Raw genomic sequence first — 24,346 nt, 5'->3', positions numbered from 1 at the left:
ATAATAAATATTATAACATTAATATTACTTGTTATGGTTCCACTTTATTTGAAGGTGTCCTCACAGTGTAATTATACATTTAACTCCTATGTACATACTTATAGGGATAGGGGTGGGATTAGAGGCTGGTTTAGGGCAAGTTGTGTGTAATTATGCATAATTTACTTTTATTACTGAAGTACATGTAACAAGATTGCTGTAAATTTGTTTATAAGTTTTAAAATTCAGACATTTATATTTAAATGTAAATATTGCAGATTTGCTTTTCCTATGTATTTTGACAATTGTTGTGTGTTTTTTTTCAGTTGGTGCTTCAGTTGACCCAGCAGGTGTCACCATGCTGGACTCCATTAAGATTTATGGCAAAACCAAAGAGCAGTTTGGTTGGCCAGACGAGCCGCCGGAGGACTTTCCTTCAGCTGCTGTCAACAATGTGTGCAGCCCCAACCTCAACCAGGGCAACGGCACCGCAGACAGTGATATCACCAGCCCCATCGCAACTAGCGGCACTGTACTGGAGAGGTACACTTGTCACCTGTGTGCTCTGATTTCAACCTATTACTTGATTTAATTTCATGTAAAAAAAAAAAATAATTCATGTCTTCTATCTTTGTCTTCATTTCCCTTAACCTGCATTTAATATATATTATTGTCTCAAATATGACCGTAATTGATGTCAATTAACGTAACTGAAACGAAGAGCAGAGGATAGAGGAGGGTCTAGGGGAGGGGGGTGTGCGCGTGACGTGTCCAGTGCATGGCTGCCATCATAATGACCTCGTGCTAGCATGCAATCGTTTCCTGTGTTTGACATACAAATCATTTTTACGTATTTCTTTTCTGTGATCCTCACACATTTTTCTTTTTCTTTGCTCCCTAAAACAATAAAAAAAGTTGTGAAACTGAGTCCTTATCAGCCTTGGACCGGTTAGTAACTGCCCTTTCTCTGCTTGTGTGCATGTTGGTTTGCTCGTGTGTATGTGTGAGCGAGCAGGCAGACTGAGCTTGCTCTGGTGTAGATCATGCAGGACAATTACAGCATTTATAAAAACATTAGTAATCACACAGGAGTTGTTCTTTAACACTCTTAATGTTTGAAAATGTGTTATGGTTTGATAATGACAATGCTTTGAGAATGGTGTTGAATTTAAATATGTTAGTAGTATGGACTGCTGTAATTTTAATATAATGCATTGCTTTCCCTATCTAACTGTTGTCTGATCTCTAGGTTGGTGGTCAGCTCACTGGAAGCTCTAGAGAGCTGCTTTGCTGTGGGCTCCCCCATTGAAAAGGTAAGGAAGGAGTTGTTCTCGTTGTGATTTAGGGATATCAAAAGTACTTCTGCTTTGCTACTAAGTTGGTCCAAACATTGAAAAGAAAAAAATCATAAGGTAGAGGTCTATAAGGATTAGTAAATTTGCCTTTCAGTAAATCAGAAAGGTATACTGGTTTTACACAAGAAAATATTTTAAAATGTTTAAAGTGATGTACACTCATAAGATGAAAGCATATCAGTTTCCTAATAAAAGCTGTTTTATTGTGCATGGAGCGGGTCCGTCAAGGTGACCGTCATGTTGAGATCACATGACCTGCTGAATGCTACTCGCTTTATCTAGATAACTTCACTGTAACTGGACATTTTTGCTCCTGCAATAAATTAGTCATAGGTTGACTGTGTATTGGGCATTTCATTGACGTTTTACTGGCATTGGCCAATAAAAACGGTGTAATTCCAACATGACAATTATTTTGGCCTGCAGAAAATAAACAACAAAGTATAGCTTTATGTAAATAATTGCATCGTAAATAATGTAATGGTATTTCAGTATTTGCTATTGTAAAGAATGTGGTTTCAGAAATAATCACAATTCTTGGTATTGATTTCTATTTTATTGAAATTGTATATTTTGATACCCCTTATACCCAGTGGTATTTATATACTATTACAGTATTTATTTCAAATAAATATTTAATTTGAATTAAAGATTTAGTCATTTTGCTATGTGCTTTTGAATTTTTTCTTAGTTTTAGTCTTTTTAGTGCTTCAAATTAAACATATTATATATCAGTAGTCGAGGTAACATTTCTAATTGTAGTTTAAGTTTTTCATCTAATATTTATATTTTATTTTAGCCTAAAAATTTTACCTAAAAAGTTAAACATAGCAACACTGTTTTTTCTGTTTGTTTCATGTTTGTTTTGAATGAAATTTCTATTTTCGTGTGACATTTTTCTATCCCTTAAATCTATAGGAGAAAAATAAAACTGCAGCTCTAGAGTTGGCCACTCTCCTCCTGTCCATCCCCACTCCTGCTGGAGTACTGCAACAGACCAAAGGCCTTCTGGCAAGCCTGCACACTAGCCGCACAGCCTACCACAACCACAAGGTACACATGATCAAGGTTTAATTTCTAATCAGCAGTGTTAAACATGAATCACCATGTCTTTTAAGCTCAGCTTTATAACCGGTTCTGAATCTGTGTTTAGGATCAGTCTCTGCTGAGCAATGCAGTACAGTGTCTGAACAACTGCAGTAAAGAAGGGAAGGAGCTGGATCCTGATGTTTTCCAGAGGCTGGTGATCACAGCCCGCTCCATCGCCATCATGAGACCCAGTAACCTTGTGCACTTCACGGAGTCCAGACTTCCTCAGTCAGACACTGGTATGCTTATTGAACCTCTTGTATGTTTATCTTCGAGTCATTTTATGTGCCTCTTAATAAAGGCTGTTTTTTTCTTGTCAGATGTAGGGGATGATGGGAAGGATGGTCTGAAATATGATACTGAGAGCTGTAGCTTCATCATGCAACTGGTCACTAACTTCTGGAAACTTCATGCTCTGAAACCCAAGAACGCCTTTTTGGCTCCAGCCTGTTTGCCAGGTACGTGGTCACATTGATTTGAGGAGCTCATGGCTGTATTGTTTCAAGATACTGACATCGTTTTATATTTTTCTCTAAGGTCTAACTCACATTGAAGCCACAGTGAATGCGCTGGTTGATATCATTCATGGCTACTGCACCTGTGAGCTGGATTACATCAATGTGGCATCCAAAATCTACATGCAGATGCTGCTCTGCCCTGTACGTATCCCCTTGTCATTCTTCTCAGATATAATCCATATCTTTTGAGAACAATTATTATGGTAATCTAATCTTTTTGGTCTACAGGACACCTCTGTGAGCTTTGCTTGCAAACAGGCGCTGATTAGAGTTTTGAGACCCAGAAACAAGCGCAGACATGTGACCTTGCCTTCTCCCCCACGCTCCAACACACCCATGGGTATGAGCCGTGTCTTTCAGCTTTGTGGCTTAAATCATATACGCGCACCTTTTATAAATCAACCTCAAACAATGCATTTCTGTGCTAGGAGATAAAGATGACGATGATGATGACGATGCTGATGAGAAGATGCAGCCCTCCAACATGACAGGAGGGGAAGGCGGCAGGCAGGAGAGTCAAGAGCAAAACGAGGTGGACCACGGAGACTTTGAGATGGTGGTGAGCTTCGCTGCCACTATGAGTCCATCTATTGGACCCTAAGAGTGTTAATAATTTATCTGACAGTGATTAGATTACTTTTTATTTTATTTTATGATTGTGAAAGTCACTCTAAAATGATTTGATTATTTTGGAATTCGGAATTAATTCATATATACACCTACTGTGCAAAAGTCTAGGGTCTGTAAGATTTTCTGTTTATAAAATAATTCTTACTTATAAGTCTGCTTACCAAGGCTGCATTTACTAAAAATAAAATTAAAATTAAAAAATAAAAACAGTAATATTGTGAAATATTATTGTAATTTAAAATAACTTTTTTATAAATATATTTTCAAATGTAATTTATTCCTGTCATGGGGTTTTCAGCATCATTACTCCACTCTTCATTGTCACATGATCCTTCAGAAATCATTCTAATATGCTGATTTGATTCTAAATAAATATTTCTTATTATTAGCTATGTTGAAAAAGTCTTACAAGACCCCAGATATTCAAATATTCCAGAATGTGCACAATAAATCGCCAACTTTGCCCCAAGTGGATGCACATAACGAATAATGATGCACAAATATGAAGTCAGCAGCTGAATTTACTTCATGTAAACTGAGAACATCAAAAGTCCAGTTCATGCTTTTTAAAAGCAAGCCCAAAAAAAAAAAACTGCCATCGGTAAAACGTATATTACACTGTAATTACACATATTTAAAGAAGGCAGTTGTTATATAATCCTCTTCTCTCTCACTGTTTGATCTACAGTCGGAGTCTATGGTCCTGGATACGGCAGAGAATGTGAACAATGGGAACCCCTCTCCTCTGGAAGCTCTGCTGGCAGGGGCGGAGGGCTTCCCGCCCATGCTGGACATCCCCCCAGATGCTGATGACGAGACCATGGTGGAGCTGGCTATAGCTCTCAGTCTGCAACAAGACCAACAAGGTCACTGTTTCCACTTTTCTGCCCTCTGAGAGAAACTGGCATGCCATTTTTTTTTTGTTAGTTATATGACCATCAGGTGTGCTTGTTTTGTGTCTGCAGGCAGCAGCAGCAGTGCTCTTGGTCTACAGAGTCTGGGTCTGTCCGGCCAGGCCCCTAGCTCCTCATCTTTAGACGCAGGGACGCTTTCAGACACCACTGCATCAGGTAACTGCACCCATCTCTCCACAAAACTCTTACTGCATGCTCACCCAGCATTCCTTCTGTCATCCCTTCATGTCATTGTTTTTTCCAATCATTTTCAAACATATGGCTGTTTTTCTATGTATATGTTCGTGTGCACCTTTAGAAACCCCCCCTTAGCAAAGCCTGCTGTTTTTTTCCTGTAACAGCTCTGGTTATGCTTTCAGCCCCAGCCTCGGATGATGAGGGGAGCACAGCGGCCACAGACGGCTCCACGCTGCGCACCTCTCCCGCCGAGCACGGGGGCAGTGTGGGCTCTGAGAGTGGAGGCAGTGCTGTCGACTCGGTTGCTGGTGAGCACAATGGTAAGACTCGATCCTTACTGTTTTTCTGATGTTTTTAAACATTAATGATGCCTTGTTTTGGGGAGTTTTATCCACTCAGGACGATGTGTGTGTTTCAGTGTCTGGCCGCAGCAGTGCTTACGGGGACACGACTGTTGAAGGACACCCTGCTGGACCAGGCAGCGTGAGCTCCAGCACAGGAGCCATCAGCACCACTACGGCCCAGCATGAAGGAGACGGATCAGAAGGAGAAGGAGAGACAGAGGGTGACATCCACACAAGCAACAGGTCTGTCTACATGATGGAAAAACTTCTCTCCTTTTATAAATTAGAATAAAATATGTTTTTGTATAATAATCTATTTTCCTGTCTCGCTCCTCTTACCAGGTTGCACATGGTGCGTTTGATGCTCTTGGAGCGACTCCTGCAGCACCTGTCCCAGCTCCACACTGTTGGTGGAGTTCAGGCCATCCCCTACATGCAGGTCATCCTCATGCTGACCACAGATCTAGATGGAGAGGACGAGAAAGACAAGGGAGCACTGGATGACCTTCTGGCCCAGCTCATAGCGGAGCTCGGCATGCACAAGAAGGTTGCAAGAACATCACTTATATGCGTTGTTCTAGTTTGGAAAATATATACCCCCAGAGTCCCAGGCTTAAATGCATGTTTGAGCTGTTTTAACTGAAAGCAACTTACACTGGTACCTCTTAAAATGTCAGTACCATTGTTTTGTCTCAAGATGAGCATCAGTAATGTTTTTTTCTAAAGCATCTAAAAGCTACTTAAATGTCCTAATCTTAATCTAAGAATTGTCTGTGAAACCAGGCCATCGATTATATTATATACATCAATATATTGATATACAGAATATAGATTGTCATTTTTGGTTTCAAGGATGTTTCAAAGAAGAATGAACGCTGCTCCATAAACGAGGTGCACCTGGTCATCATGAGGCTCCTCAGTGTCTTCATGTCCCGCACCAAGTCCGGCTCAAAATCCTCCTCTGAGGTAACTGTCAACTTCGTTGTGGTAATATCATGCTCACAAAGCTTTGTTGTGAAGGTTAAAAAGTGTGTGTGCGTGTGTATATTTACAGTATATAATATATAAATATAATACATTTTTATTTGTTCCATTAATAATTCAGAGTATTGATTCAGCCAATAGTTAAGTGTCTTTACAAGAACAAATGCAAAAAAAGCCTAAAATATAATCTTACCTCAAATGTAACTATATTTTGCTTCAGGAAGATCTATTTAAATCTATTTAATCTCTATTATTTACATGGTACTACCAGGTTTACTTTGCAGTAAAAGCGGTAAAAACCTTTAAATAATTCAGTTTCATCTCTCTCGCCAGTCGTCTTCTCTCATCTCCAACGCAACAGCTACCGCTCTGCTCAGCATGGGAGCGATAGACTACTGTCTGCATGTGCTGAAATCACTGCTGGAGTTCTGGAAGACCCAGCAGGGTGAGGAGGAGCCAGCGGCCACCAGTCAGCTCCTTAAACCCCACACTTCCTCCTCACCCCCAGACATGAGCCCCTTCTTCCTGCGCCAATATGTCAAGGTACAGACTAAATCGAAAAAGCTTGCCCTTACCCAAATGTTACATATATTTGATAAGGAAATATCAGGATCTTTTAAATTGTGTGTGTTTCTCAGGGCCACGCTGCTGATGTGTTTGAAGCATACTCTCAGCTCCTCACCGAAATGGTCCTCCGACTGCCGTACCAGATCAAGAAAATCGCAGACGCCAACCCACGCATCCCACCGCCAATCTTTGATCACTCCTGGTTCTATTTCCTGTCAGAGGTAATGCACTTAATTCGCTTTTGGCCTGTGCTGAAGACTTATCAATGAATAATTCAGCATGCATCAACCTCTTTCGATTATCTTCCAGTATCTGATGATCCAGCAGACGCCGTTCGTGAGGCGACAGGTGAGGAAGCTTCTGCTGTTCATCTGCGGCTCCAAAGAGAAGTACCGGCAACTCCGAGACCTCCACACACTTGACTCCCACGTGCGTGGCATCAAGAAGCTTCTGGAGGAGCAGGGCATTTTCCTGAGGGGAGGAATCGTAACAGCGACATCTGGCTCCGCTCTACAGTATGACACTCTCATTAGTCTGGTGAGTAATGGCATTTGTGACGCCCCATGATTTTTACTCTTCTTTCAGTTTGGATTTATGTGAACTTTTTTTTCCTTTTACACAGATGGAACACCTTAAAGCATGCGCTGAAATAGCCACTCAGAGAACAATCAACTGGCAGAAGTTCTGCATGAAGGATGACTGTAAGTGTACAATGTTCTTTTATCCAAAGCGTCTTGCATTGCATTCAGGGTACAGATTTACTGTACCTTAGATTTACTACTGTTTGAGCTACAGGAAGGCTTAACTGTTCTCCTAGTTGTAAAGTCACTTGTGGTACTAATCGATTTCTCTCTGTCTTTGTGTAGCGGTGTTGTACTTCCTGCTGCAAGTGAGTTTCCTAGTAGACGAGGGTGTTTCTCCGGTCCTGCTGCAGCTGCTCTCTTGCGCCTTATGTGGCAGTAAAGTCCTGTCGGCCTCGACAGGATCTTCAGGTGGAGGTTCAGGAACATCTCAGCCCTCTCAGAGCAAATCCTCCAGCAAGAAGAGCAAGAAAGAGGACAAGGAAAAGGACAAAGAAGGTTTGATCTTTGATCATTAAACCACTTTCATTCAGGATTAATAATCAGAAAAACGATTCCATGACACTTTTCTCAATGTTCTTGTTGTGTTTCCTGCAGGAGATGGAGCTGGAAGTCAGGAAGATCAGTTGTGTACGGCTCTGGTTAGTCAGCTTAACAAATTTGCGGATAAGGAGACTCTCATTCAGTTCCTGCGTTGCTTCCTACTCGAGTCCAACTCTTCATCTGTTCGCTGGCAAGCTCACTGTCTAGCGTTGCATATCTACAGGTACTTAGACGCAAGAACCTTCCCTAAAAATGCACTCCCTTGTTTCCAATGCTTTGAGCTTGAACCGTCATGTTAAATCAAACGGAACATTTATCTTTCAGGAACTCAAACAAATCCCAGCAGGAGTTGCTGCTCGACCTGATGTGGGCCATTTGGCCAGAACTTCCTGCTTATGGTCGTAAAGCAGCTCAGTTTGTGGACCTGCTCGGATATTTCTCTCTCAAAACACCTCAGACGGAAAAGAAGGTAGTCCTGCTCAAACATGGGATTGTTTATAAAGATGACTGGGTAGAATTTGATTATACTTTTTGAACTTTTGAACAGTAGTGTAATATGTAGTAGATTATAAATTGTGTGATGCTTTGCACCTAATGTTTTGCTTCTGTGTTTTCCAGCTAAAGGAATACTCTCAAAAGGCTGTAGAAATTTTGAGAGCACAAAACCACATCCTGACCAATCATCCCAATTCAAACATATACAAGTAAGTGTTTCTAGCATGCTCTCATCAGAAGATGTTTTGGGTCATGGATGAGCAAACATCCCTGAACTTGTTCCTCTCTTCACACTTATCTTCTCAGCACCCTGTCTGGACTGGTGGAATTTGATGGATTTTACCTGGAGAGTGATCCCTGCTTGGTGTGCAACAATCCTGAAGTGCCCTTCTCGGTGAGTGACGTTCATGACATGTCACATTTAACTGCTTGTTTTGTTTTAGTTGCTATGGGTTTGAATGTTGGCCTACTTTATTCCCTATGCTATTAGAACATCAAACTCTCATCTATCAAAGTGGACACCCGTTACACTACCACTCAGCAAGTGGTGAAGCTGATTGGCAGCCACACTATCAGCAAAGTCACCGTGAAGATTGGCGATCTCAAGAGGACCAAGATGGTTCGCACGATCAACCTCTACTACAACAACAGGACCGTACAGGCCATCGTAGAGCTGAAGAACAAGTGAGCATTCTAATCGCCCATTTTTGCTGACAGTATTTGTAGATGATTGATGATACATTCAAATAATTTCACATTTGTGTCCACAGACCTGCTCGCTGGCACAAAGCTAAGAAGGTACAGTTGACCCCAGGCCAAACTGAAGTGAAGATCGACCTCCCTCTCCCCATCGTGGCCTCCAACCTGATGATCGAATTCTCTGATTTCTATGAGAACTACCAGGCGTCTACAGAGACCCTGCAGTGTCCTCGCTGCAGTGCCTCTGTCCCTGCCAACCCAGGGGTTTGCGGCAACTGCGGAGAGAATGTGTATCAGTGTCACAAGTGCAGGTACGGAGGGGCTGAATGTCCAGATGTGCTTTAAAAATGAAAATTGTACAAAGACCCAAGAAATTGAATTGCACTGAAATTGAGGTTGTTATTTTCTGTTTTGAATTTTCCAGGTCCATTAATTATGACGAAAAGGACCCGTTCCTGTGCAATGCCTGTGGTTTCTGTAAATATGCGCGCTTTGACTTCATGCTGTATGCAAAACCCTGCTGTGCTGTCGATCCTATAGAAAATGAAGAAGATAGGAAAAAGGTATGGCGGGCATAAATACCCAATATATAAATCCATTTATATAGATTGTGTAATGTAAAACAGAAAAGTGTACAACACCAACACAAAACGAGACATACAAACAGACCAAGTTAAGTTAGGAATATTCTAAATGAACAAATATATGCTGAGACTGCATTTTGTAAGTCCTTAAACATTTTTTACTGATTTATTGTGCCCAGGCTGTGACCAACATCAACACTTTACTCGACAAGGCTGACCGTGTTTACCACCAGCTCATGGGCCACCGGCCGCAGCTGGAGAGTCTGCTGTCCAAAGTGAACGAGGCTGCACCTGAGAAGCCACAGGTCAGAAACATTGATCAGTTTCAGACAGATCAATGACTTTTCTCTTTTGAATTACCCCAAAAGAGTTTTTTGAGTGTGTCATTTCATATTTTCATGATTCTTCTCAGGACGATACAGGAGCAGGTGCTGGTCTGGGCACTTCAACTGCCTGTGTGAACCGGTACATTCAGCAGCTGGCACAGGAATACAGTGGAGACTGCAAGACTTCATTCGATGAGCTCTCCAAAATCATCCAGGTTAGAGATAAATAGAGCTGTTACCAGGGGTGGGTTTCCCAAAAGCATTATTAGCCAGCTATGGTCGTAAATTCTGATGTGTTGGTAATGATGGAACTTGAGAGCATAGTTGGCTTCAGGAAGCATACCCCAGAATGGTAGTCAAGAACAATACCAGAGAAATTTTACGATACTAATACCAATGTTCATACCATAGTGAACTACAACTAATATGCTATTAAACTTAAAGGTGCAATATGTAAGTTTTTTTGGTTTAAAGTATACAAAAACCCCTAGAACAACGTTATATATTTTGTTGACCCAAATGTTTCCAAGAATATTTAAATCCAGAGAAATAAGCAATATTAACCAGGACACTGACCGTGTCCATGTGTCTCCTATCAATGACATCATACACACGTTACCCTCGATTTCTTTTTTTATTTTGTAGAATTCATGGAAACACCAAAGAAGCTTTAATATATTATGTGTTTTATTAGACATGGGAACAACTGTTTGGATACATTCATAGACAGAAAAGTAATCATTGTTATATACCTCAATAGTTAGTCTTATTGTTTAAATCTCGTTTTCTTGGTTTACTGCGAGTACCATGTTTCACCATGCCTAATATCGATCTAACTTACTGCAGTGTGCAACAAATTTCTCATAGTAGCCGCCGAGTGAACACACTCAATGTATCTAATATGATAAAACAGCGCTGTGTTACCCCACATACGCATAAGTGGAAGCGGAGGCACTCGTCTGCGACATAATAAAAGCTCAGTGAAATCAAGGCACCATCAAGATACGCCTCTGTTTTGAAAAAGCGAACTCTAGCGACGAATAATTAAATATTATTGCTTTAAATGTAAATATCTAATTATAAAATTATTAATATGCAAGTTTTTTTATTAATATTTATCTTAATTGTGCTAATAATTAAATGTAGTAATTAATTATATAATTTAATTATGCAGCTATTGTTGATAATTGTTAATAAACGTTTAATAGCATATTACAGTTAAATATTAATATTAACAGAAGTATTATTAAATAATTTTATTATAAAATGGATGTTATAAAGTCTCTCTTTATTACTCATTCAGAAAGTGCTTGCATCACGTAAGGAGCTGCTGGAGTATGACTTGCAGCAGCGGGAAGCTGCTACCAGATCATCCCGCAACTCCACCCAACCTACTTTCACAGCCAGCCAGTACCGAGCCCTGTCTGTGCTGGGTTGTGGACACACATCCTCCACCAAGTGCTACGGCTGTGCATCCGCAGTTACGGGCCACTGCATCACTCTACTGCGCGCATTGGCGACCAACACTGCCATCAGGCAGATCCTGGTACTGCAGGGCCTCATCCGAGAGCTGTTTGAGTACAACCTGCGCCGCGGCACCGGAGCCATGAGGGAGGAGGTCCGCCAGCTCGTCTGTTTGCTCACCAGGTATATACAAACAAATCTCTGAAGAGAATAGCTTAATGGTGTTTGATATACAAGTTGTTAACTACTTTTATGTCTATGTATTTGTGCAGAGATCACCCAGAGGCCACGCAACAGATGAACGATCTCATTATTGCCAAGGTGTCAGCTGCCCTTAAAGGACACTGGGCCAACCCTGATCTGGTATTTATTACATAGTACATATTAAAGATCACATCTAGCTATTGAGAATTACTGTTTTTGATGCATGCGGTAGATCTTTAGTTCTTACTTGATTCTTTAGTTCTTACAGTTGTCATCTCTCTTTCAGGTCAGTAGTTTGCAGTATGAAATGCTGCTTCTTACAGACTCCATTGCTAAGGAGGGAGGATGCTGGGAGCTCAGACTCCGCTGTGGTGAGTCCTGTGGTGGATTTCCAGAGATAAACTTCTGAACCTGTAGTTCCACAGAAATATAATCTACATTTTTATTTTATATAGTTTTTAGCTTATCTATGTTGGCCAGAATTTTTATATCGGTGCTTCCCTACTCTCATGCCTCTTCGTTCTTTTTCAGCCCTGAGTCTGTTCTTGATGGCAGTGAATATAAAGACCCCTGTGGTGGTGGAAAACATTACACTGATGTGCCTGAGGATCCTGCAAAAACTAATCAAACCTCCTGCCCCCACCAGCAAGAAAAATAAGGTACAGCAGATTCATAGTACTGATGATGTATTGATCGATATATTCGGACGCACTTACTTGACTTGTACTCTATAACAGGATACTGCCGTCGAATCCCTGACTACAGTCAAGCCATATAACAACGAGATCCACGCACAGGCCCAGCTCTGGCTCAAAAAAGACCCAAAGGCGTCTTATGAAGCCTGGAAAAAGTGCCTTCCTGCTAGATGTAAATATCCAAATTCTGAATTAGCAATGTTGTTGGTTATTTGCGTGAAAGCCTTTACTTGATTATGCACACTTGTCTTTCTCAGGTCAGGAAAGCGTCTCTAAACCCTTGAACAAGTCTGACATCAGGAGGCAGTACCTGATGGAGAAGTACATGTGGAAGTGGAAGCAGTTCATGAGGTCCAGATCGGAAGGCCTGTTCCCTCGCCTGCTCAAACTGGGCCATAACAACTGGCTGAGACAAGTAAATGCCCCCTCAAAAGTCTCTAGAATGTCTGATTCTATTCTCCATGAATGTGCTCTAATGCAATCTGACCCCTCTCATAGGTGCTCTTCACCCCAGCCACCCAGGCAGCGAGACAGGCGGCTTGCACCATCGTCGAAGCTCTAACATCAATCCCCAGCCGCAAGCAGCAGGTTCTGGACCTTCTAACAAGGTACAAATCACATGGATGAATAAAAGAATCCTTTTTGGCCCAATATTTTCAGAGTAGACTCAAGCGAGTCTGATTTAGGAGACTTTTTTTTTACTGGACTGAAGATTTTGTTGTTTGTTCTTCAGTTATCTGGATGAGCTAAGCATCGCGGGAGAGTGTGCTGCAGAATACCTGGCTTTGTACCAGAAGCTCATCAAACCTGCTCACTGGAAGGTTTATCTGGCTGCCCGTGGTGTTCTGCCATACATCGGCAACCTCATCACCAAGGTATCATCAGAAACTGTAAATGCTATAGGGTTATATAGTGAGGATGTGTCATTTCCAATTAACCTGAACTTGTGTGTTCTTCAGGAAATTGCTCATCTTCTCGCCCTTGAAGAGGCCACACTGAGCACAGACTTACAGCAGGGATATGCCCTCAAGAGCCTAACAGGTAAATTTTTTGTGAACAGTTTCTATGTCCTACTTTATCAGATCCAATAAAGTTAAAACTTCTTGAGAGCTTGTGGCTTTTTTTTTTTAACCGTTTCTGTTTTCATATACAGGCCTGCTGTCCTCATTCGTGGAGGTGGAGTCCATTAAGCGTCACTTTAAGAGTCGGTTGGTTGGCACAGTCCTGAACGGCTACTTGTGCTTGAGGAAGCTGGTGGTCCAGAGAACAAAACTGATTGATGAGACCCAGGACATGCTGTTGGAGATGTTGGAAGATATGACTACAGGTTCCAGCCTTCACCTTCAGGTCTTTTCTGATGTTGCTGCATTATTAGAGACAAAATCGGCTCAATGCTTCTTCTTTTGTAGGAACGGAATCTGAGACCAAAGCGTTCATGGCTGTGTGCATCGAAACCGCAAAGCGGTACGATCTGGATGATTATCGCACCCCTGTCTTCATCTTCGAGAGGTTGTGTAGTATCATTTATCCGGTGAGTAGACTTCATGGCTTTTATGGCTTTTGGAAAAATAATTTTGGCAAAACTCAAGCTTATTTCTCTCATCTGTGTCTATGAAGGAGGAGAATGAAGTGACAGAGTTTTTTGTTACGCTGGAGAAGGACCCACAGCAGGAGGACTTCCTGCAGGGCCGTATGCCAGGAAACCCATACAGCAGTAACGAACCAGGCATTGGCCCTCTCATGAGGGATATCAAAAACAAAATCTGCCAGGATTGCGATCTTGTGGCACTACTGGAAGACGACAGTGGTATGGAGGTACGTAATCTGCAACAGACCAATCTCCTGGGGCTTTATTTCAAATAATCTTTTTAGCATTATATAGCATTATTTGTGTTTTTAAATCATTTAAAACCTTAATCAACCAAAAGAAATGTGTTAATTAAGGTTTTAGGGTCAATTACACTACCATTGAAAAGTTTAGGGTCAGTTTCATTTTGAAAGAAACGGATACTTTTATTTAGTAAGGATGTATTAAATGGATCAAAAGTGATTAGAAATCTTTAAAAACATTTCATTTTTACTATTTCAAATAAATGTTGTTCTTTTGAACTTTTAATTAATCAAAGACTCCTGAAATGAATATTAAAATAGAATAGTTATATTACATTTGAATAACAATTTTACTATTATTTAATGTACTTCAAAACATTAAAAAAACATAATCTCAACCCTGTTATAAATATTTGAAAAAATATTTCACTGCCAAATGTGCCCAAATAAGTCAAGTGGCGCAACCGGAAACATGCAGGAAAGAATTGTTTTACAAGATTTCTATACTAATAATAAGCACTTTATCTTATGGTGTCCTTGTTACAGTGTAATTATACATTGAAGTATTGAGTAATATTAATTAACTACATGAACTTACTATAGGTATAGGGTTAGTTGCATGTAATTATGCGTCATTTATTGTTAACACGTTTACCCATGTAACAAGAACACTGTAAAAAATAATCTCTGTAAATGTTACCCAATTTTGTACAAAAAAATCTCCTTTGTCTTGTTTTAAAAAAAAATGTGCGGACAAAGAATAAAATATGACTTTTCTTTGCAGCTCCTTGTGAATAACAAGATCATTAGTCTGGATCTTTCTGTTGCTGAGGTCTATAAGAAGGTCTGGTGCCCCACCAATGAGGTGAGCTAAAGAGGATAAAAAAGATAATTCTTATTTTATTGATAAAAAAAAAAACGTGCTTATTTACCATGGCATAAAATCTGTTTTTCAATAAAGGGTGAGCCAATGAGGATCATCTACAGAATGAGGGGGCTTCTGGGAGATGCAACAGAGGAGTTCATTGAGTCTTTGGACTCAACTACAGGTAAGTGTTATGTTTTAGGACTTTTTCCCAATATTGCTGTCAGTTCTTTTCCCTCTAGTTTTACTCATCTTTCGTATTTGTAATTGGTGTTTTCTCTCTTTGCAGATGAAGAGGAGGATGATGAGGAGGTGTATAAGATGGCTGGAGTGATGGCACAGTGTGGAGGTCTAGAGTGCATGTTGAACAGGCTCTCTGGAATCAAAGATTTCAAACAGGGCAGGCACCTCCTCACCGTGAGTATGAAGTTCACCTCTCTAATTCATCACTTTCTACAGATTCCTCAGAGACAATTCTAATGATTGTGTTGTACTTTATAGGTTCTTCTCAAGTTATTTAGTTACTGTGTTAAAGTGAAAATCAACAGACAGCAGCTGGTGAAACCAGAGATGAACACACTGAATGTTATGTTGGGCACTCTGAATCTTGTAAGTAACTTACCAAAGGAATAATCACTAGAGCTTATGAGACAAGATGTAATATTTTGGAAGGTATTATAATTGGATGATGTGTTTCAGGCGTTGTTGGCAGAACAGGAGAGCAAGGACAGTGGAGGAGCATCCATAGCAGAGCAGGTTCTTAGTATTATGGAGATCATCCTGGATGAGGCAAATGCTGAGACTGTGTCTGAAGACAAGGTCAGCAAGACATTTGGATTTATGCAATGAATATTACAACAAAATAGAAGTGAGCCAGATGTGTTCAGATCGCTCCTCCATTGTGTTTCTCCTTAAGGGTAACCTGCTGCTGACGGGTGATAAGGACCAGCTGGTGATGCTGCTGGACCAGATCAACACGTTGTTTGTGCGTTCAAATCCCAGTGTCCTGCAGGGGCTGCTCCGCATCATTCCTTACCTGTCCTTTGGTGAACTAGAGAAGATGCACATCCTGGTCGAGCGCTTTAAACCCTGCTGCAACTTCGATAAGTATGGAGTTTGAACTCTGACTTCTCCTTAAAACAGTGGAGAATGTTTGCTGCTTTTAACACCATTTGTTTTCGCATTCAGGTATGATGAGGAGCACAGTGCTGATGACAAGGTCTTCTTGGACTGCTTCTGTAAAATAGCTGCAGGAATCAAGAACAATAGTAATGGCCATCAACTGAAAGACCTCATCTTACAGAAGGGCATCACCCAGAGTGCCCTGGACTATATGAAGAAACATATCCCCTGTGCTAAGAAGTATGAAATGTCTAAATATAATTTTTTTTTTAATATATTTATAATATGCTTAGTATAATATTTATATATTATTATAATAAATACAATATAGTATTTTGTTATAAATAAATAGTGATATAAGGATTTAAATAATAAATTGTGTTTTATCCAAAAATATTTGTTATAGGTGTGTGTATATATAACATTAATATATAATATTTAACATGTTCATTTGGTGCGATTTAATTAAAAATAACACGTTAAAATTATTAACGTATTTTTTGCCCCTGCCCAGACCTGTACGTCATCTTACATTGCACGCAGTTGTGTAGTGACACACATGATGCAGGGCATTGCAGATGATGCTGGATCTTTTGGTTAGAATGCCCCTAGAATTCAAGATATGAGGGGGACAAATGCCCCTGTATTGGTTTTTGTCTTATATTTATATTGTATATAGTTTAAATATATCACACGACCAAGAGTGCTGTTTTTTTCCAGAATATCTGCACTATTGCAAATGTGATACTGATTTTATACAACAGTTCAATAAACAAGAAGTTGATTTTGTAAATTGCAGTTTTATTGACAGTATTATCAATAAAAAAATGCTCAATTTCACCAATTAAAATCATCTATATATACATAATTTATATTTTAAAATAGTTTTTTTTTTTATATTTATTTTTTTTGTACAATATAAACTAATCGAACTACTTTTGAACTAATAAAAAATATAAATCAATATTTTGACAAAGTGCTGGGTAAAAATGAATCATGATTTTAGTTTTTTTAATGTGTTAGTATTTGCATTTATATATGTGTGTGTACGGTGTATAATTATTATGTATATAGATAAATACACACACATGCATGTATATATTTATGAAATTTTTTTATGTTTATTAAAAATATTATATAAAAAGATAAATGTTATTTATACAGTATATACATGCAAATATTTCTTAAATATATACATGCATTTGTGTGTATTTATATATACATAATAATCATACACAGTACACACGCATGTAAACACAAACTTTTATTTTGTATGCGATTAATCACGATACATTTTTCCCCGGCATATTTATCTACCCATATATAAAAACATTACTGTTTACAGAGTGATTACCCTGTCTATACATATTATTTTGTAGCCTGGATGCAGACGTTTGGAAGAAATTCCTTGCTCGACCAGCCCTTCCGTTCATCCTTAGACTGCTGCGTGGTCTGGCCACCCAACACCCCCCTACACAGGTAATACTTTTACCACTAGTTTGAGATATTTATTTCATGCAGTATCCCTTTATGCACACAACAAATGAAATAAACCGTCTCTTCTTATTATAGATGCTAATCGGAACAGATTCAATAACCAATTTGCACAAGCTGGAGCAGGTGTCCAGTGACGAGGGCATTGGCACTTTAGCAGAGAATCTTCTGGAGGCTCTAAGGGAGCACGCAGAGGTTAACCTGAAGATCGACGCTGCTCGAAGCGAGACTCGAGCGGAGAAGAAACGCATGGCCATGGCAATGAGGCAGAAAGCTCTCGGCACACTGGGAATGACAGTGAGTTGCACATATAGATTGAAGCTTGATGTTTAAACCAGAAAAAGTCTTTGAATAGAAATATTTCCGTTTTTTGCTTTTGTTTCAGACCAACGAGAAGGGTCAGGTGGTGACTAAGACATCCCTGCTTAAACAAATGGAGGAGCTCATAGAAGAACCTGGGTTGACTTGCTGTATTTGTAGAGAGGGTTACAAGTTCCAGGTCCGTTTCTCTACCAATTACATTCCATTTTAATGTAGGTTGTTGCGGTGTTAATGTTCAGCCTCTTCATATTTTGTACTCCACAGCCTACCAAAGTTCTGGGCATCTACACATTCACAAAGCGTGTGGCCCTTGAGGAGTTTGAGAACAAACCCCGCAAGCAGCAGGGTTACAGCACTGTCTCACACTTTAACATAGTCCACTATGACTGTCATCTTGCTGCTGTCAGGTGAGTGAAATTGCTGTGAAAACATTGGATTTGATCAAGAAAGGTTTTGTCGTCTTGCTGCTTTTATAATTCTCTCTCTGTGTGTCTGAATCAGGCTTGCCAGAGGGCGTGAGGAATGGGAAAGTGCGGCACTACAGAATGCCAACACAAAGTGCAATGGGCTCCTACCAGTATGGGGGCCACACGTACCTGAATCTGCCTTTGCCACCTGCCTGGCAAGGTACGTCATGTTTGCATTCAGTTTAAGTGCATGTACTGAATAGCTAAAAGAATATATCCTTATTGTGTACTGTTACAGGCACAACACATATCTGCAAGAGTGCACAGGGCAAAGGGAACCCACATACCAGCTCAACATTCATGATACCAAGCTGCTGTTCCTGCGCTTTGCAATGGAGCAATCCTTTAGCGTGGACACAGGGGGAGGAGGCCGCGAGAGCAACATCCACCTCATCCCTTACATCATTCACACAGTCCTTTACGTCCTTAACACGTACGTTTATCAAAGATGAGATTTGAATTCCAATGCATTTTGAGATGTTACAGTTTTTAAGCTTTTTTTCTTCCGACTTCTTCCTCTGTAGAACAAGGGCCACGTCACGAGAAGAGAAAAATCTACAGAGCTTCTTGGAGCAGCCTTGTGAGAAGTGGATGGAGACTTCGTACGAGGTGGACGGGCCGCACTACTTCACTATATTGACCATGCACATCCTGCCACCTGAGCGCTGGAGGGCTACGCGTGTTGACTTCCTGCGTAGGCTGCTGGTCACCTCTCATGCCCGCAAGGTCTCACCAGGGGGTGCTAACAAGTAAGGGAACAAAGCATGACACTGCACGTGTCAGAGCTTGAACATTTAAGAGCTTGTACAAGCCTGTGCTGTGCTTTACATGCTTAGCTGTTTATTTTTGGATTTGGCAAGTGTTTTGTGCTTACTCAAACTGCTTATGTTGGCTTAAAGCAAGACTATAGTATGCCTAGAGGATTGATGCAAGATTATATCAGGCATGGCTTAGACTGGGTGTGTCCTCTGTATTATTGTTTGCATGATCTAGCCTATATGCTCTCATCCTGTAAACTCATTGAAAATCGTTTAAAATGTGAATGAAAACAAAAGCTATTAAATGTCTTATCATTAAAATGACAGGTAATAATAGATTGACAGAATATTTACGACCCTGTCCATCAAAATGATGGACAATGCGAAAGTCTAACTGATGGACAATGCGAAAGTCTAACTGATGGACAATGCGAAAGTCTAACTGATAGACAATGCGAAAGTCTATCAGAAAGCACCCCAGTATCGCATTGATTTCTCTTTCGCGCAAAAATGTCAAAATTACCGTTATTGGCGAGTATCCTCGTAAGCGCAGTCTTAAAGTAGTTAATAAAGTATTAAATTAATTTCGAGAGCAGACACTATACATAAATCTATACATAAATGTTATACATCATGCTTTTTTTTTTTATTTATACATTTATTCTTATTAGGCTACATTAATCCGGATAGATTTGAAAACAGCATTTTAGTTTGAAAAAGCTCTGTCCACACTAGCATTTTCACGTTTTCCAAAAGTTTCTCATCCACACTGAAACGTCGGAAAATGCTAAATTCACCTTACTGTGCATGCGGAAACCCTAATAAATGCTCACTGAGATGATACAGACGGAATATTTCACCGTTCACTGATGCATCCAGGTCGCTCTCACTCACCATTATATGTTTGGTCTAAAACGCAATTGCTCTCATGTTTTGCCGCAGGACAGCAAATGCTGTGTCATCTTTGGAGGACTGTGATATGTGTGCAAAGTAACATTACTACAACTGTGTGAAAGTGAATAGCACATAACAGGCACAATACCAGTATAATGATGATATAGACATATCTATCGGTACAATATGCGTCACATGACTAAACATGCGTCATCATTTTCAAATACCTCCGTTTTCACGGTCCACACTGCAACGCAAAAACTGTGTTTTCAAATGTATCCAAAAATGTGTCTAGGCTGATTTATACTTCTGCGTCGGACCTGCGCCGTAGCCTCTACGCCGTGGGCTACGCATCGATTTTCTTTTATACTTCTGCGTCCTTGTCCGCGTTGACGTGCAGTTAAAGGGTTAGTTCACCCAAAAATGAAAATTCATTAATTACTTACCCTCATGTCGTTCGACACCCGTAAGACCTCCGTTCATCTTCGGAACAGAAATGAAGATATTTTAGTTGAAATCTGATGGCTCTGAAAGGCCTCCATTGGCACAATGGCACTTTACACTCTCAAGACCCTTAAAAGGTACTAAAGACGTCGTTACAAAGTCCATCCCACTACAGTGGTTCTACATTTTTGGGTGAACTAACCCTTTAAGGCTGATTTATACTTCTGCGTTGGACCTGCGCCGTAGTCTCTACGCCGTAGTCTCTACGCCGTGGGCTACGCGTCAATTTTCATTTACATTTCTGCGTCCTTGTCCGCGTTGACATGCAGTTACACAGAGGGAACGTGTACCCCTGAGGGAGGGATTCTGGCAGACCAATCACAGCGCTTGCGGTCCGCGTTGAATTGACGCGTTGTTAAATTTTTGGAGAGGTGGAGTCAGGGTACGACAGCCTACGACGTAGCTATGGCGTACACTCGGCGCAGAAGTATAAATTGGGCTTCAGTGTGGACCAAAACGGAGGGAAAGAGATGCGCTTTCAAATGAGAACCGTATTAGTGTGGACAAGGCCTTAATGGCTATTCCTGATTTGATAATCAGAATCAGTCTGATATGTGATTTAATTGCATTTTTTAATTTCAGGCTCACTGACAAAGCGGTGAAGGAGTATGCCGTTTACCGCTCACCGCTTCTCTTCTGGGGTCTGGTGGATCTTATCTATGATATGTTTAGGGTATGAGAATATGAGAGCGTTTTTCCCCTCTTTCTGACTCATGTAAGCACAATGTCTAATAGGAGCGCGTTTCCATGAGTTCTAATGTTATCTGCTATGTTCCTACAACAGAAAGTGCCCACCAGCAACACAGAAGGAGGCTGGTCCTTCTCGCTCGCAGAGTACATAAGGCACAATGACATGCCTATCTATGAGGCTTCAGAAAGGGTGTTGAGGTCTTTCCAGGATGAACTCATGCCTGCTGAATCCTTCTCAGAGTTCCTGGATGTCGTAGGTCAGACATTTTCAACACTTTTCTGCCATGTGCTGAACACAAAGCTCTCTCACTCTCAAGCTGTAAAATAATGTGTCTGTAATCCCCTGTACTGACTCTCTCTTCTCTTCCCAGGGCTTCTGTCAGAAATCCCTGACCCTGACGCTTTCCTGCAGGACCTGTTGAACTCTGTGCCCTGATGGCACACATTTATGCACCTCACTTTATGGACTCGTGACCGCTCTGTCCAGTGCAGGTGTTCCTTAAACTTGGAGTCTGTCCGCTAACCGGACCCAGCTACTTGCAACTCCAAAGGAACACCTTTCAATCGGGGCCCAGGCTCCCAAAACTTCTATCAGCTCGCATACACACTCGTTCATCACCTCCACTTCTGCTCCTGATCTCCGCGTGGGTTCATTCAGTTATAACTATCCTAAACAAGAAAGTGACGAGTTAATGCGCATTTATTCTACAATGGTTTTGTAACACCTAATACACATAAACACACCATTTTAATATGAAAAGTTGCAGGTAATCTGGTTGGGAATTATTTCATAAACAACCTTGATGGCATTTATTTTTCCCATTGTGATTTTCTTTGTTTTTTTGACTCAAGTTTTAAATTGGAGTTACAGATTCACTTAAATGTGAACTAATCTCTCATTGTCTTGTTCTGTTTTTTTTGTTTTTTGCAGTGGTGTTCTATGAATTGTTTGCAGTTTGTAAGACAGGCCAGGCCTGACACTGGTTCTGTGATGTGACTCAAATGTGTGACGATTGTTTTTCATGTGTAAATGGTTAAAGAGTGAGATGAAAGCTTGTTTAATGTTATTCCCGTGAAATGGAAATACTTTCTGATTTGTAAAGGGTTTACCTGCATCAACAATGAAACGCAAAGATAAAGAGAATAAAAAAGGGCCTACATATTTATATTGGGAGCCTTTTTCCACTTTGTTTTTCTGGTTGTGTTTTTGTGTTGTGATCAAAATCGCGACACTGAATTTATTTTTCGTTTTGTCTTCCATTTGACCGTAATTCACTCAATAATATTCCGCAGATTAAACATTTTCCCCAGAGCAAGTTGTGCCTCTGGTAAGCAAGGTGCCACTGAGAAGAGTCTCAGTGATTTTAAGTTTATTCTTACAATATAAACACACACCTGCGAAAGGGTGTTCTTGAGCTGAATGCATGGTGTGAAGTTTGTTTAAAATAAGAAAACAAGAAAAACCCACTTAGTGTTTATTCGCCTATTCCCGCTGCTACAATGTTCAACTGTTGCTGAATGTCTGCTTTTTGAATTAGCTCAACTTAATAAAGGTGTAAGAATACCATATCTGACTCAATGTGTCACAAAAGCAATGTTATTTTAGTAATATTTATATGCTAGTATTGCATTCAATATTTTATATTTTCATTTTAGTTAAGTTTTATCATTTTTTTTGTATTGTTAGGTTTTATATTTCTATTTAGGTTTATTTTTATTTTAGTTCCTCAACTTTAAACCACGAATACACAAAAAAAATGACTGTATTCAAGGAGTTTTGTGCTTGAAATTTAAAAAAAGTAAAATCCTTCCCTCGCGGGTCAATTTGATCCACGTAGGAATGAATGAAATGCAAGGCATTTTTCAGTAAGCTCAAAATTCAAACAAAAAATGCTAAAAATTATTTTATAATGTCTACATGTGTATCTGATTCATAGATTAAAATAAATATGTACGTAGTGTCTGTAACGTCACCCGTAGGTTTCTGAAGAGCATTTTTGAAGCCTAAAGTGGGCCGTCGCCATCTTGGTAGTGCGTCACTCCTGGATAACTGAAAATAGCCAAAGAGGTGGGATGTGGGTGGAGCTGAGGTGCCTGGTTGCTGAAACCACGCCGCCTAGCTCGACCATAGTGGCAATCCACCTGTCACTCAAGTGGACAGGCCCTTAATTATGCAGAAATTTAAGGCTTAATATAATTTAAATAGATGAGTTATAAAAAAATTAAGCCCGGGTGGTTGTGGAGGCAAAAACTCGGGCCTGGGAGGAGTTCGGTGAGGCCATGGAAAAGGACTATCGGCTGGCCTCGAAGAGATTCTGGCAAACCGTCCGGCGCCTCAGGAGGGGGAAGCAGTGCCCTACCAACGCTGTTTACAGTGGCGATGGGCGGCTGTTGACCTCAACTGGGGATGTTGTCGGACGGTGGAAGGAATACTTCGAGGATCTCCTCAATCCCGCCGTCACGTCTTCCATTGAGGAAGCAGAGGCTGGGGGCTCAGAGGAGGACTCGTCCATCACCCAAGCTGAAGTCACCGAGGTGGTCAAGAAACTCCTCGGTGGCAAGGCACCGGGGGTGGATGAGATCCGCCCTGAGTACCTCAAGTCTCTGGATGTTGTGGGGCTGTCTTGGCTGACACGCCTCTGCAGCATCGCGTGGCGGTCGGGGACAGTGCCTCTGGGATGGCAGACCGGGGTGGTGGTTCCTCTTTTTAAAAAGGGGGACTGGAGGGTGTGTTCCAACTATAGGGGGATCACACTTCTCAGCCTCCCCGGGAAAGTCTATGCCAGGGTACTGGAGAGGAGAATTCGGCCGATAGTTGAACCTCGGATTCAGGAGGAACAGTGTGGTTTTCGTTCAGGTCGTGGAACACTGGACCAGCTCTATACCCTCTACAGGGTGCTGGAGGGTTCATGGGAGTTTGCCCAACCAGTCCACATTTGTTTTGTGGATTTGGAGAAGGCATTCGACTGTGTCCCTCGCGGCGTCCTGTGGAGGGTGCTGGGGGAATATGGGGTCCGGGGTCCTTTGCTGAGGGCTGTCCGGTCCCTGTATGACCGAAGCAGGAGTTTGGTCTGCATTGCCGGCAGTAAGTCAGACTTGTTCCCGGTGCATGTTGGACTCCGGCAGGGCTGCCCTTTGTCGCCGGTTCAGTTCATAATTTTTATGGACAGAATTTCTAGGCGCAGCCAAGGGCTGGAGGGTGTCAGGTTTGGGGACCACACGGTTTCGTCTCTGCTCTTTGCGGATGACGTTG

The 24,346-nt window shown here is 40.9% G+C and overlaps 1 protein-coding gene across 17 annotated transcripts in view; it reads left to right on the top strand.

Annotated features, from left to right (window-relative positions):
- Positions 1–22,843, top strand: part of ubr4 (ubiquitin protein ligase E3 component n-recognin 4) — a 58,910-nt gene extending 36,067 nt beyond the window's left edge. For 6 of the 17 annotated variants that reach the window (XM_079803053.1, XM_079803052.1, XM_079803064.1 and 3 more), the window contains 58 exons: positions 306–522; positions 895–927; positions 1,229–1,292; positions 2,253–2,387; positions 2,488–2,662; positions 2,744–2,881; positions 2,961–3,082; positions 3,170–3,281; positions 3,370–3,500; positions 4,260–4,437; positions 4,537–4,641; positions 4,827–4,982; positions 5,081–5,249; positions 5,349–5,553; positions 5,859–5,972; positions 6,324–6,533; positions 6,629–6,778; positions 6,867–7,094; positions 7,180–7,258; positions 7,424–7,636; positions 7,736–7,904; positions 8,006–8,150; positions 8,300–8,385; positions 8,483–8,570; positions 8,667–8,860; positions 8,947–9,186; positions 9,300–9,438; positions 9,639–9,764; positions 9,872–10,000; positions 11,089–11,432; positions 11,522–11,612; positions 11,740–11,824; positions 11,985–12,112; positions 12,191–12,320; positions 12,406–12,563; positions 12,647–12,756; positions 12,882–13,023; positions 13,108–13,189; positions 13,302–13,475; positions 13,558–13,679; positions 13,766–13,963; positions 14,763–14,843; positions 14,940–15,027; positions 15,133–15,260; positions 15,345–15,452; positions 15,543–15,662; positions 15,760–15,950; positions 16,032–16,205; positions 17,345–17,444; positions 17,538–17,756; positions 17,845–17,958; positions 18,045–18,187; positions 18,282–18,407; positions 18,486–18,680; positions 18,772–18,996; positions 20,986–21,076; positions 21,188–21,350; positions 21,465–22,843. In XM_079803053.1, coding sequence (XP_079659179.1) covers positions 306–522; positions 895–927; positions 1,229–1,292; positions 2,253–2,387; positions 2,488–2,662; positions 2,744–2,881; positions 2,961–3,082; positions 3,170–3,281; positions 3,370–3,500; positions 4,260–4,437; positions 4,537–4,641; positions 4,827–4,982; positions 5,081–5,249; positions 5,349–5,553; positions 5,859–5,972; positions 6,324–6,533; positions 6,629–6,778; positions 6,867–7,094; positions 7,180–7,258; positions 7,424–7,636; positions 7,736–7,904; positions 8,006–8,150; positions 8,300–8,385; positions 8,483–8,570; positions 8,667–8,860; positions 8,947–9,186; positions 9,300–9,438; positions 9,639–9,764; positions 9,872–10,000; positions 11,089–11,432; positions 11,522–11,612; positions 11,740–11,824; positions 11,985–12,112; positions 12,191–12,320; positions 12,406–12,563; positions 12,647–12,756; positions 12,882–13,023; positions 13,108–13,189; positions 13,302–13,475; positions 13,558–13,679; positions 13,766–13,963; positions 14,763–14,843; positions 14,940–15,027; positions 15,133–15,260; positions 15,345–15,452; positions 15,543–15,662; positions 15,760–15,950; positions 16,032–16,205; positions 17,345–17,444; positions 17,538–17,756; positions 17,845–17,958; positions 18,045–18,187; positions 18,282–18,407; positions 18,486–18,680; positions 18,772–18,996; positions 20,986–21,076; positions 21,188–21,350; positions 21,465–21,529 — 8,345 coding nt within the window. In that variant the 3' untranslated portion in view covers positions 21,530–22,843. The remainder of the gene's footprint in view (positions 1–305; positions 523–894; positions 928–1,228; positions 1,293–2,252; positions 2,388–2,487; positions 2,663–2,743; positions 2,882–2,960; positions 3,083–3,169; positions 3,282–3,369; positions 3,501–4,259; positions 4,438–4,536; positions 4,642–4,826; positions 4,983–5,080; positions 5,250–5,348; positions 5,554–5,858; positions 5,973–6,323; positions 6,534–6,628; positions 6,779–6,866; positions 7,095–7,179; positions 7,259–7,423; positions 7,637–7,735; positions 7,905–8,005; positions 8,151–8,299; positions 8,386–8,482; positions 8,571–8,666; positions 8,861–8,946; positions 9,187–9,299; positions 9,439–9,638; positions 9,765–9,871; positions 10,001–11,088; positions 11,433–11,521; positions 11,613–11,739; positions 11,825–11,984; positions 12,113–12,190; positions 12,321–12,405; positions 12,564–12,646; positions 12,757–12,881; positions 13,024–13,107; positions 13,190–13,301; positions 13,476–13,557; positions 13,680–13,765; positions 13,964–14,762; positions 14,844–14,939; positions 15,028–15,132; positions 15,261–15,344; positions 15,453–15,542; positions 15,663–15,759; positions 15,951–16,031; positions 16,206–17,344; positions 17,445–17,537; positions 17,757–17,844; positions 17,959–18,044; positions 18,188–18,281; positions 18,408–18,485; positions 18,681–18,771; positions 18,997–20,985; positions 21,077–21,187; positions 21,351–21,464) is intronic. The other 11 variants (XM_079803055.1, XM_079803054.1, XM_079803051.1 and 8 more) reach the window with 6 other exon arrangements.
- Positions 22,844–24,346: the final 1,503 nt, after the last annotated feature.

Source organism: Gobio gobio (genome assembly GCF_949357685.1).
Source record: "Gobio gobio genome assembly, chromosome: 21".
NCBI classification, from domain to species: Eukaryota; Metazoa; Chordata; class Actinopteri; order Cypriniformes; family Gobionidae; genus Gobio; species Gobio gobio.
This window is presented reverse-complemented; position numbering and strand designations above follow the sequence as displayed.